Source organism: Microcebus murinus, chromosome 30 (assembly GCF_040939455.1).
Source record: "Microcebus murinus isolate Inina chromosome 30, M.murinus_Inina_mat1.0, whole genome shotgun sequence".
NCBI classification, from domain to species: Eukaryota; Metazoa; Chordata; class Mammalia; order Primates; family Cheirogaleidae; genus Microcebus; species Microcebus murinus.
The window spans coordinates 4,517,336-4,530,937 of record NC_134133.1 but is presented as its reverse complement, the minus strand read 5'-3'; the positions used below and the strand labels follow the sequence as shown (position 1 = coordinate 4,530,937).

Below are 13,602 nucleotides of genomic sequence, written 5' to 3'. Positions count from 1 at the left end.
CATGACTATAAATGGAAAACCAACTTCACCTGCAGAAAAACAGAAGGTTGCTATACAACCAAGTAGAGCGAGAAGGAAACCAGGCTCTTGGATTCTAGCTGGCCCCTCTGCGTGTAGGAGGTTCCCCGATGTCCTGCTTAAGCGTGGAGACTAGCATGAGTTAGAGAGGGGGGACTCCCGCTAGCACGAGGCTGAAATTTCCTCCTTGGTTATTCAAATACTCTCTCACAAGGAGTGAAATACAATTTAAAAGGGAGTAGGCCGGGCGCGGTGGCTCCTGTCTGTAATCCTAGCACTCTGGGAGGCCGAGGCGGGAGGATCGCTCAAGGCAGGCATCCTCAAACTGCAGCCTGCAGGCCACCTGCGGCCCAATGAGGACATTTATCCTGCCCTCCACGCTGCCTGTCCTGCTTAGCAGCCGACTGGTCCCGGGCCCCCAGTGCGCATGTGTGGAATGTGCACCGCATTCTCCAACGGTCTGAGGGACAGTGAACCAGCCCCCTGTTTACAAAGTTTGAGGACCCCTGCCTCAAGGTCAGGAGTTCGAAACCAGCCTGAGCAAGAGCGAGACCCCGTCTCTACTATAGATAGAAAGAAATCAGCCAAACAACTAAAAATAGAAAAAAATTAATCGGCCAACGAAAAATATATATATATAGAGAAAAAATTAGCAGGGCATGGTGGCGCATGCCTGTAGTCCCAGCTACTCGGGAGGCTGAGGCAGGAGGATCGTTTGAGCCCAGGAGTTTGAGGTTGCTGTGAGCGAGGCTGACGCCACGGCACTCACTCTAGCCCCAGGCAACAGAGTGAGACTCTGTCACAAAAGAATAAAACAATAAAAATAAAAAAAATTAAAGGGAGCAACTCTCTCACGACGTGGTTTGACTTTAGTTTCTGCCATGTCCTTGTCTCACTCAAAGTCACATATATCCCACACTTCGGGAAACCTGGTCCTAATTCCACCTCCTGTCTCACTCTGGAGCACTCTGGATGCCAGAAAGGGTAACTGAGTTGCTCAGATAATTTGTCACTCAGATGGTTAGGGGCGGACCTCAGAAACCAGCGCCAGCTGTATATATCAACATCGCCGTATCTGGGTGACAAAGGGGGTGGTCAAATATTTGCTTTAGAATCACAATCGCCCTTTGTACTCAAAAGGGCCATCGAAAATGATCAAATCTGCCCGCTGGGTCACACGTGCTGAATTCCCACCAATAATAAGCTGAAATTCGAATGCTGTCTCTTTTTATGAAAACTCCAGTTAAAACCAGAAGCAGAACAAACCACTAGAGGCAGGGAAGAGCCAATCACTTCCCTGTAGGGAGTAAAAAGAGTTAAAAAAAAAAAAAAAAAAGAAAGAAAGAAAAAAAAAAAAGGTCTTCATGTAAATAAATGTCCCAGAGGGAGAACTGCAGGGACCTCAATATCCCAGGATATTTGGTCATGCCACTGCCATTTTATGAACAGATTTTCAAAGGCGGACACACCCCTCCTTGCTTGTAAAAACCCGCATTTTTCACTTGCAAATGAGATACCTGGGCATTAGGTTACAATGCCTGCTCTCAGGTTTAAGGGAGAAAGCATTATTTATGTTTGTTTTACGAAGACTGAAATAAGCAAGAGGGCAGGAGAGAGAATCAGAGCTTTCTTCGAGGGATTTGCTTTACGTTTTTGTCCCGCTTACCCAAATGTATTTTCGAGGCTCTCAAATGATCCCCTTTTATTAAAATGTGGAAAGATAAGAGTAAAAAAAAAAAAAAAAACAACAAAAAAAAAAACCACTCATCTCCCTTGGGATTGAGCTGATGGGACCCAGCTTGGAGATTGAAGGAGTTGGTAGAAAGTTGGTGTCCAGCTCTCAAAAGCGGTTATTTCTCCTTTCAATGTAAAATCACACATTTTTGTTTTAAATGCAATCGAAGCAGACAGTTTAATTCCACCTTAAAAATTACCTGATGAGTAAAAAATTAATTCCCAGTTTGTAAGCCTAATCCCTTCCGGCGTGGTGGCCTTTGAAAAGCATGTTCACAAATTTCCCTTTATGATCAATTTGGTTTCCAAGGTAGAAATGCCGGCTGACTGGGCCACGTTTCTGGGTTCAGAGAAAAAGGACATTTTTGCTGGCCACACCTTCAAACAGTGCAAACGACAAGCCGGACTTTACCATGACAAGAACACACGTGTTCAGAGTTTTGCGTCTGCACGTGTAACTTCTACTGCAAGCAATGCGGAAAACCTGCACGCTCATTTAATATGAAATGACGCTGAAAATTCAAGAGGGTTGAATTTTTTTTCCCCTCCCCCCCTTTTTTTTTTTGCAGGGCCTGGAGAAATTTCGATCATCTCTCTAACACATATGCGGGCAGCCCTCGTGGCAGGCACATTCTCCATCAAGGAAGAAAACTTGAACTTGAACTTGTTGTCAATTTCAGAGCTCCCTGGTGACCCCCCCAAATAGCAAAGAGGTTTTTGGTCCAGGTCATAACGAGACTCTGCTTTTTCTGCAGAACTTTCTAGAAGCGAGGGGTTGGCCAGTTTCTTCTGGCTCTAATTAAGGAAGCTAAAAACCTAAAATAAATTGCCAGGCTTTTTTTTTTTTTGCTGGCACTCTCGTGGACCACACAGCCCTCTGACTATGAAAAAGGTGACAATTTGCAGAAGGTTTCTGAAAGAAAGAAGTCTTCGTGAGCCCCCGGCCGGGTCCCTTACCTCGTTGTCATGGGGCGGGAGTTGGTGCAGCAGCTGCTTGATTCTCAGTTTCTCTCCGGGGCTGTTGACGTAAGGTACTTTCTCTTCGGGGAGACAGCTGTAGTACTGGTGAACCTGGGGGCCGAAAGCACCCGGGTCACTTGCCCGTCACTCAAACCACGCCGGTCCCCCCATCCCACCCAGCAGGGTGCAAACGCCTCCTGCAGCCCCGGCCCCTCCTGAAACTCCAAAGCAGAAGAGATCCTTACAGCAAGCAGAGAAATTCATCCCTAAAGAAAGACCCAAGCAAATCCCCCGTGTCTTGCATTTTCCCCTCTCTCTCTGCAAGGGAAAAATAAAGCCTCTCTTGCATTTTCCTAGAAAAAGAGAATCCAGCGAACACTCTGGCGAACCCGGAGGGTACGGCTTTCTTGCAGACTCCCCCGAGAGCTGGCTTTTTACCATTTTCTCTCTCTTGGTCTCCGGCGTGCAACATGCCTCGCTCGCCAACGGGATAAGTCAGCGCCTGCCCCCGAGATGCCAGTCTTTGGCATCTGGCAAATTCCCGGGCACCTGAGCCTCCACCCACGCCAAAAGCCCTCCGGGTGTGGAGCCAGGTGTGAGGCATGCCAGCGGCTGACAGCCGTCAGAAATAAACTCAGTAAATCTGGGACGCAGAGCGTGTCCTGAAACATTGCCATGAACACGAGGACTCGTGCACGTTCTAGAACCTTCCTGCTGACACCACGGTTAAGACGTGTTCCTGTACCGTATGGGGCTCGCTCAACCCTGACATCAACGGGGGAGAGCAGGAAGCACCTCACGTTGCCCAAGAAAAGAAGACAAACATTCTATCATCCATCTATGCACAAACCTAGAGGAAGAAAAAAAATCGAACCAAAACAGAAGGTGTGCGCTATCATATAGGAGAGCCAAAAAATTAAAAAAAAAATTGCACAAGCTTGATGACATCATGGAAAATACTTCCAAGTATCTTACTTAGCATCATGGCCAACTCTTGCAAAACAAGGCACATTTATTCGACCGAATGGAGATCTGCAGACTGGGGGTCCCCAAATCCACCACGCTGGTTACACTCCACAAATGTGGTCGGATTCCTGTGCATCTGGGGACGCCTGGATAGGCACACGTGTTTTGGGGGACGCTGGGGTGAAGGGTCGCGACAGCTCCGTCTACTTTGATCTCTAGAAACTAAGTCTTAAGTGTCGCAAGAGAGAGGGGGGAAAGGCTCTGCGGTGACAAGGCCTTAGAACATGCGAAGGCCGTCCTTATTTTCATAACTAAGATGGCAAGCACCCGCCACTGAGCGCCATCCTGGCATCCTTTTCGTCAGACCCTAAAAGCGACCGCCGACAGAGTGCCTGTCCTGGACTCGCAGGCTCCCCGAGACCCCATCCTCGAGCCACCTGGCAGACAGCCACGCCCCGGGGAAGGGGGGGACAGAAAGGGACGGCTCTGGGTTTTGGAGGCCGCCCGCACATCGCCAAGCTCTCTCTGAGAAGAAATAAAGGCCCCGGTCGTAAGTGAGCTTGGGATTGGAAGCCGGCAACTGTCCCATCAGAGACGTAGGGTCCACCTCTCTGTCCCCAGGGCGGGGGTGGGGGGTCGCCGTCCCCTACGTCTCGTTGGACTCTGCGGGAACGGGCTCTTCTGTCTGGGAAGACTGCTGGCAGGCACGCCCTGTTCCCATGTCCCTCTGTCATTCTCGCGAGTCCCGTCCTAGTCACAGAACGGTAGGGACCGTTGCTAATAGGAGACAGGTCACTGCATGGATGCTTGAAGACGTAGGGCCTAACCTGAGCTCGACTCGGGCTCCCCTCGGTCGCCTGCTGTGGCTCACACGCCCCTCTGCCCACTGTCCCCGAGAGCCCTTCTGAATTGGTGGCTCGACCCAAGCCCTCTCCAGTGAGGCTGGCCCACCACGGTGGAGCCTTCCCTGCACCCGCCAACCCAGCCTGGCCAGGTAGATCCCGCCCCCCACCACGCCTGGCCCTGCCATTTCCCGTCTCTAGGCTCCCCGGCAAGTTCCAGAACTTTCCAGAAGGTTCGCCAGGAGGTGGCGGCCATCAAATGGGAGTGTACTCAAAGCACGGGGTCCTCGGCGACCGTGAGCGACACGGATACAAGAACGGTAACTGCATGACCCGGTCAGGCCCGTCCCACCCAATGGAAAGATCTAGATGCTTCCTGGCCTTCCTCCCATTTCGAGATGTGCGGCGGCACCGTTGGCTCTGAGAGAGAGAGACGCAGCCCTGGGAGCTGCCTGTCGGGTTAGTCTACGCAAGAAAAATACAGGTTGCAAGGAACATATGTGTATATATATATATATAATGCTATCACACAGCTAGTTTGATTTCAGGGGGGGAATAGGCGGAAGATCGTTGTGAGGGCATGGTGTCTTCTTGAGAAATCCCGCAGGGCGTATGATGGGGCCGCACGTGGAACCTGCCCCTGGAAGGTGACCACGCCGCGTTTCTCCTGCTCTGAGCCCAGCTGCAGGGACGGAGAACTCTACCGCTAGCTCGGAGCCAACACGCTCCTTGGTGTGTGGCTGGGGTCCGTCCCCGAGACTCTGGATTCTCAAGTCAACGGAGGCAGTGACTGCTCTTTGGGGACATGGCTCTGTCTTGCCTGGACATCCCTTGTCACCTTTTATAATTCAGTAATACGGACCGCCAGTGACAAACGATCCTCTCTCCTGGCATGCCAACAATCCTTCGCGACCTCCAGTCCTCTTCCAAGCCTGTTCCCGTCCAGGCGAAAAAGTGACCCCTCTCACGCTGGCTTTGTGTCTCCTCCTAGCGCTCAGGAGCTTGGGCTTGCCAAGTGTTTTCTGGAGCAAAGGGGAGGAACAGATGGAGGACGGGCCGGGAGAAGCAGGTCTCCCGAACTTTCTGGCTGGAGGCGACAATGCCACACGCATTTTCCATTGCCATCCTCCATCATAACCGACAGTACAGCCCCAAGACAAACACCAACCGAACCAGCGGTGGTAGCAGGAAAATATTGAGTATATTTTCTGGCACTAAAAAAAAAAAAAATCAAAGTTGGCACTATCCCTGAAAAATCCCTGCAGATTGCTCGTTTTAGCCCCAACGTGTTTCACTTGCTCCTTTTTTGGGAGGAAATAATCAAATCAAATAGAATTTTGCCAACGATGGTCGTTACCTAGCTATGACCCAGTATCTGGATGATTTTATTTTTCTTCCTGTGTGTGTTGATCGAGCTCATTTCCTCAGCAGTAGGGTCTGTTGAATATGTTGGAAACTCTGCTCCAGTTAGACATTTCCAGGTAAAGGAGTCCCTGTGATTCTGCCCTGGGTGAAGTCAGACTGGCTGCACCTTCCTTGCACAAAAAGCATTTCCAACACAATAAACTGGTTTATGCAAATGAAATAGCTGAAGGCCTTCAGGTAAGCGTGAGTCACCAGCAGGGAGGCTTGGCAGGGACTTCCGTCTGCATCTCAAGGATGGGGAGAGCTTTAGTCATTGTGCAAGCAAAGTCTACAAAGCAAAGCCTATATGGGAAGACTGGGCTTGTCAGAGGGAACCGCACATTTGATCAGATTTCTGCCCGGACAGGGAGAGAGAGGCCAGGGAGAGATAATGACTCTGCATTTGGAAGAAAAGCATGCTAAAAATAATAATAATAATTTTAAAAAAGTATGCTAATTAAAGCAGGGTGCAGAGAACTTCATTTAGAATGGTGGTGGTTCTCAATGGTTTGCATTAGAGTCATCTGGAAGGGGGTGGGTTCACGCCTGTCATCCTAGCACTCTGGGAGGCCGAGGTGGGAGGATCGCTTAAGGTCAGGAGTTCGAGACCAGCCTGAGCAAGAGCGAGACCCCCCCCCCGCCCCGTCTCTACTAAAAATAGAAAGAAATTAATTGGCCAACTAAAAAATATATATATATATATAGAAAAAATGAGCCGGGCATGGTGGCGCATGCCTGTAGTCCCAGCTACTCGGGAGGCTGAGGCAGGAGGATCGCTTGAGGCCAGGAGTTGGAGGTTGCTGTGAGCGAGGCTGACGCCACGGCACTCTAGCCCCCCCAAAAAGAGAATCATCTGGAAGGTTAAAACACAGATTTCTAATCCAGTAGGCCTGGGGCGTGGCCCTGTAATTTACACTTCTAACCCCTCCTCAGGCCCTGCGGTTGGTCTGGGGACCACACTTGTGGGTTTCACGGCCATCCGAGACCGGGTCCCCTCAACCACCCACCCCACGTGGTCACAGGGCAAAGGACAAGGGTCTTATTCTCTCCAGGAGGAAGAAAGCACAGAAGGTCCGGGAAGCCCAGACAAGGGGAGAGGACTTGGTGGACCTCACCCAATTTTTTAGTTGCCTCTAGATATACCATTAAGAAGAAGATTCTTTTTTTTTTTTTTTTCCACCTTGCCCAATATGATCTGTAGGATTTAAGCAGAAGATTCCACCAGCTACAACAACAACAACAAAAAAACCCCAAGAAATCCTACGGGCAAAAGTGCTCACGTTTCTGGGTAGGAGCATTTTTCCAAGTGTAAAAAGCATCCTTATTTTTCTTGGAGCAGGAAGCCAAAAAAAAGAGAGAAGGCAGACTTTCTTGACCAATGTCAGAATCGATTGTGACTCACCGGGGAAATGAAGGCAGGGATCGATGAACTATTTATTTGCGGAGTGAGCCTAAGGCCTGAAGGGTTTTTTTATACAGTATTTCATGGACCGTCCCCACCCCCTGGATGCCGGCATTCAGGCTCATCAGATCGGATAGCGCACGCTTAGTGAGCAGTAGAGCCGCCTGTGAACTTGGCTCCCTCTTCCGCCCTCTCTCTGTTCCCCGTGGATTCTTGGCCTTCTTCATCAAGGAGGGAGAGAGAGAGAGACAGGAGAGAGAGAAAGAGAGGAGAGAGAGGAGAGAGGAGAGAGAGAGAGAGACAGAGAGGGAGAGAGAGAAAGAGAGAGAGAGGAGAGAGAGGAGAGAGAGAGAGAGACAGAGAGGGAGAGAGAGAAAGAGAGAGAGAGGAGAGAGAGGAGAGAGGAGAGAGAGAGGAGAGAGAGAGAGAGACAGAGAGAGAGAAAGAAAGAGAGGAGAGAGGAGAGAGAGAGAGACAGAGAGAGAGAAAGAAAGAAGAGAGAGGAGAGAGAGGAGAGAGAGAAGAGAGAGAAGAGAGGAGAGAAAGAGAAGAGAGAGGAGAGAGAGGAGAGAGGGAGAGAGAGAAAGAAAGAGAAGAGAGAGGACAGAAAGGAGAGAGAGAAGAGAGGAGAGAAAGAGAAGAGAGAGAGAGAAGAGAGGAGAAAGAGAGAGAGAGAGGTGAGAGAGGAAGGGGACAGAGACAGAGACAGAGAGAGACTGGCAGAAGGCTTGGAAAGAAGGGAAAAATCCCAGATACAGTGGATTCCCTATGTCCGTGTGGCCGACCACAGACCTGATGAATACATTTCCCTTTGGGAGTCTCTGGAACGCAACCCACACACAGCTCCCAGATACCCACAATGAACTGACAGTAAGTAAAAAATGTTCTCCAAATTAGACAGTCCTTCCTCCAGACCATGGCATGGTGGTGTAGGAAGCTATGGCAGAGACAGCTACCCACTCACATCCTTGTTCCTCTTCTTAACAAGCATACCATCATTTTACTTAGAGCATCAACATGCCCAGCCAAGAACAATATCTCTGGCACCTGCCCAGTAGCTACATGTGGCCATAGAGATTTTGCCCAGTGACATGGAAGGGTGTAACTCCTGGGAGAATTATTTTAAAGAAGCCAGCAGTTGGCCAAGGTCCCTTTTTGTCCATTTCTCCTTCTTCCTGCTTCCTGTCTGGAATGCAAACAGAATGGCTGGAGCTCCAGCAGCCTTCTTGTACCACGAAGTAACCTTAACAATGGAAGGCATAGGATGAAGATGGTAGGATAGAAAGTTAGCAGCCTGTTTTTTTTGTGTGTGTGTGTGTTTTTTTTTTTTAAATTATACCATGGAGCCATTAGACAAACCCTGGATTGTCTCTCTGGGAACTTCTTTTAGTAGGAAGAGAAAGAAACTATTTCTTTATTTACGGTGTCTGTTACGAGGAAGTGAATGCAATTCCTAAACGACACGGCACGGCTTTCAAACATCGGCGTACTCTAGAATCATCCGAGGCCCTTAATGAACATTATGGCCATTTTCACCCCTCTGGGTCTGAAAAGGAGCCCGAAACTCCGCATTCTTAACAAACGCTTCCCACCACACCGGGAAAAACACTGGTTTCAGGACAAGGCAAACACGAAGCCACCAGGGAAAGACAAAAATGTCCCAAGTGCCATCTCAGAAGTGAGCTGGCATATATATTCAGAAGGTTTTTTTTTAAAAGCCCATGTTCAATAGGGACTCATTGGAAGATGGGGCCTTTCTCCCACGTGCAGTCTGAGAAGGCTGGAACCTCGTTTCGTCTACCCCAGTGTGGAGGGGGGCAATGTCTGGAACACGCCCGGGGAATCTTCAATGGTAGGCTACACAGAGAAATGAGAGACACCACCCGAATTTGCAGCACGTGGTGCTTTCTAGGAAAAGTGGGCACCGGCTCCCAGATGGGGACCTCGAGGAGCATCAGCCCCGAAGCTCTGAGCAAGCGGGGTGGGCGGCTTTGCCCCTCCTTTCAGAATTCCATTCCCAGCAACGGAGCTTAAGTGCCATTTAAGAGGTGACATCCTACCAAGTTTGGCTTCTTCCCTTTTCTCCCCCGAGTCCCCAATTATCATTTTAATTGGTTTTGCTCAGGAAGTAATTTGGGAAGCCACAGTCTACTACCTAAATGCCTAAACCTGTCTCCATCCCGCTCTGCTCTAGGGTCAGCACCTGAATCAGAAATAAAAGCTCATTTGGGGTATTCTCAAAGAAGGCTCTTTCCAAGACTCCTTTTTCTTTTTGCTTGCTTGCTTGCACTCGATTATGTGCAATTAATTCAACAGGGACTCTCGGCAGACGCAGGTTCCAGAAAGATCCAGAATCCAGCCACTTGCCACCAACGCCACATGACCGGTCTGGCCACGGCTAAGAGCTTGCCTGAACCGTGGCCATGGCCGCCTCTGCACCCTGGCTCTCACCCTGCTCTCTGCTGTCTGCCAGCAAGCCCGACTCTATTCAAACATAAACCAGGAAAGGACCCGGCTCTGCTCCAAGCCCTGGCTGATCTCCCACGCCGCTCTGATCCAAAGCCAAAGCCCTCACTACACCCAAACCTCCCACAAGGCAAGCTCAGCCCCCACCCCAACAAAGCACGATCTGAATCCAATGCCAATAGTGCTGAAATTGACAAACCCTTAACCTGGTCTTGAAAGAATTTATCAGTCACCAACAAATGATCTACCGTGTTTCCCCGAAAATAAGACAGGGTCTTATATTTATTTTTCCTCAAGATGACACCCTAGGGCAGAGGTCCTCAAACTACGGCCCGTGGGCCACATGCGGCCCGCCGAGGACATTTATCCAGCCCGCCACTGGGTGTTTTTGCCGCTGCTGCCTGTCCTGCTTAGCAGCCGACTCGTCCCGGGCCCACAGTGCGCACTCTCCAACGGTCTGAGGGACAGTGACCTGGCCCCCTGTTTACAAAGTTTGAGGACACCTGCCCTAGGGCTTATTTTCAGGGGATGTGTTATTTTGTTTAAGTACGGTACAACCATCTACATTGATTCAAATAGAGTGAAGTCATCTTCTTCTGGAACATCATCCTCACTCTCCAAACCCCGAATCCCATCCTGAATGTCTTGTGACTCTGTTTCCTTTAGAACCACTGGCCTCGATCTCTCCTGTCGAGCACTAGAGCTGTCACGGGGCAGATGAGAAGGGCTGCTCGTGTTCTTTCCTGCTCCTCGACGACATGCATGGGTTGTGCAGATGCGCTGCGTAGCCACGCCCACCACTAGGGCTTATTTTCATAGCCACGCCCATCACCAGGGCTTATTTTCATAGCCACGCCCATCACTAGGGCTTATTTTCATAGCCACGCCCACCACTAGGGCTTATTTTCATAGCCACGCCCATCACTAGGGCTTATTTTCATAGCCCCGCCCATCACCAGGGCTTATTTTCATAGCCACGCCCAGCACCAGGGCTTATTTTCATAGCCACGCCCATCACTAGGGCTTATTTTCATAGCCACGCCCAGCACTAGGGCTGATTTTCAGGGTAGAGTTTCTATTGCGCACATGCTCAGACATCCTGCTAGGGCTTATTTTATGGGGAGGTCTTATTTTCGAGGAAACACGGTACTTGTTCATTAAATTCTCTCCTTCCTCTAGAATGTGAGCAACCTGGGACTTTGTTCACTGTCTACTTCCAGAAGAGGGTCTGGCATGCAGTAGGTACTCAATAAGTGCTCAATGAATACATGCTCATCTTTCTGCTTGTCTGGTTTATGAAAAGATTTAGAGAGGCACATACAGCCAGAGAATGCTCAGGTGAGGTTTCAGGAGGAACCAAAGTGAAATTCACTGAGCTTTTTTCATTCCATCCAAAAGCACTTGCTTTTTCACCAACGATTACTGGTTGGGATGGGGGAGGAGACTCTAAGGGAAGAATGCTTAAAATAACTGTCAGAGCACTGGTTTTTTAAGAGGACGAGACAAAAACAATGCCCATTTATGTGAGAATGCAGATAATTTATTCCAAGTGCAGTTAACTTTGTTCCAACAAATTAAGGAAAATAATCACATTGCATCCTAAGCAGATATCATATTGATTCAAAATCACACAAGTTGTTCTTCTGCTCCTATGCCCGTTAGCTCTCAAATGCTCGCTCTCTTTCCAACCTTTTTTAGTTTTCCTTGTTTTTTATTTAGAATAGGAAACTTCAATGCTCTGTTAACAAATACTTTTCCCTTTAGTTTGGAGCATTATCTGACAGTTATTTATTTTAAATCCCGTCTGAAAGAAAAGGTCCCAGAAATGGAAGAACTTGGGTTTTAAACACTTTCCATTTAAGCTACGATCACACAAAGCTACGATTACACAAAGCTACCATTCCCCCACCACAATTTTATCAAGACGTGCTTTGCAGAATTTCCCAACAGTTGCTTACTTTTTTTTTTTTTTTGGCAACAGTTTCAGTATTGCCTTTAGACAAAACAAACACACATACCCACCTACAAACAAAGCAGGTGGGCGGGTTCCTGCGGTGGTTGAGTGTTTCGACACTGGAGTTGGATTGTTTGGGTTCAAATACTGGATCTTCCATTTGCTATCTGTAGTACAGAGTCAACGTCTCCATGTATGAAGCGGAGACAACAGCAACTACTCTGTGGTGGTGTTATTTGTTACAGCAGCTGGACAGACTGATACAATCTACCTCCTGTAAAGAGCTGTTGATAGTGCCGGGGGAACGGACACGCATATGAAACGAGAAACCTCCCGAGATAGAAGACGGATATCCTCTGGGAGAGGGATGAGACAGGCAGACAAAGGACTGCGATACAAAGTTAAAGTAATGCGAAAGCCATAAGGGGCAGACGAAAACACCGCAAAGCTTCAATAAAACAATAAATCAGGCTGGGCGTGGTGGCTCACGCCTGTCATCCCAGCACTCTGGGAGGCCGAGGCGGGCGGATCGCTCGAGGTCAGGAGTTCGAGACCAGCCTGAGCAAGAGCGAGACCCCATCTCTACTGTAAATAGAAATAAATTAATTGGCCAACTAATATATATATAGAAAAAATGAGCCGGGCGTGGTGGTGCATGCCTGTAGTCCCAGCTACTTGGGAGGCTGAGGCAGGAGGATTGCTTGAGCCCAGGAGTTGGAGGTTGCTGTGAGCGAGGCTGACACCACGGCACTCACCCTAGCCTGGGCAAGAAAGCGAGACTCTGTCTCAAAAAAAACAAAACAAAAACAAATCGAGTACTGATTTATAGTACTTGCCAATTTCCATGGGGTACACAATCCCACTAGGTGTGATTTCAAGCCATCGACGTGATATTATTGGATGTGGGACTGGGAAGAGATGCATAGTAGTATACTATCCTATTAAGGATTTGCACCACACAGCAATAATAGACCAAAAAAAAAAAAAAAAACAAAACAAAAAAAACCCCTCAAGAGCACAGATACTTGTGAAATATGGTAATTAGGCAATAATGTATTTTGAGCATTTACCTTTGTTTTTAATATAACTTATTTAGCTATAGGTTCATATATTTTGATAATGGCTGTATTTAACAATTGACTTATGAAATTCCTGAAAACTGACCAGTTGGCTCTTATAAGGCAGTATGTATGAGCTCCTTCTGCCAGCATGCGGCTGTCAGAAACGTACATGGTTAGTTGCCCAGGTAAATCCTCTTTTAAAAAGTAAAAAAAAAAAAAAAAAGAAAAGAGAGGAGCAGAAGAGCTGTAAACAGGACTAAACAGCTAAAGAACATTTCCAGTGCTACGACGACAATTCATCTGTTGTCTAACTCTACCCCTGTCTTCGATGGTTCTAGCAAAGAGCACATTAAGCCAAGTTTTCTACCTCACGTGACACATACTTCATACTATTCAGTTCTTTGCTCTCCTAGTCCTTTCCACCTGCCTTCCCTACATCTCCCCCCAATTCTGTGCTTTCTCCACACCACCTTTTCCTTTTCTCCCTTCCTGTTTCTTTTCTGAACTCCCAGACAACACGTAGAACTGAAAAAACACAAAATTATCAATGTATGGGCAGGTGTTTGTTCTCTCTTCTCAAAAGTTAACAGAGGGTGTGAACTGAACATCCTGTAGTTCTCCATGAAGAAGAGAAATAACAACAAAAACCCTCCATCCCAAACCTTAATACAACTCTTTCTTATGCCAGTATGTCGTTGTCAAACTGCATTCTAGGAGGTCAGTGGTTCTTACTTAAGACAAAAGAAGGCCCTCCACTTCTGGGAGGCATCAGCTCAGCTCATATTTGCCTGCAGT

At 48.3% G+C, this 13,602-nt stretch overlaps 1 protein-coding gene across 3 annotated transcripts in view; it reads right to left on the bottom strand.

The window, feature by feature from the left end:
* Positions 1 to 13,602, bottom strand: part of PRICKLE2 (prickle planar cell polarity protein 2) — a 352,714-nt gene that overhangs the window by 38,345 nt on the left and 300,767 nt on the right. For all 3 annotated transcript variants that reach the window (XM_075998834.1, XM_075998833.1, XM_075998832.1), the window contains exon 3: positions 2,710 to 2,823. In XM_075998834.1, the coding sequence (XP_075854949.1) occupies positions 2,710 to 2,823 (114 nt within the window). The remainder of the gene's footprint in view (positions 1 to 2,709; positions 2,824 to 13,602) is intronic.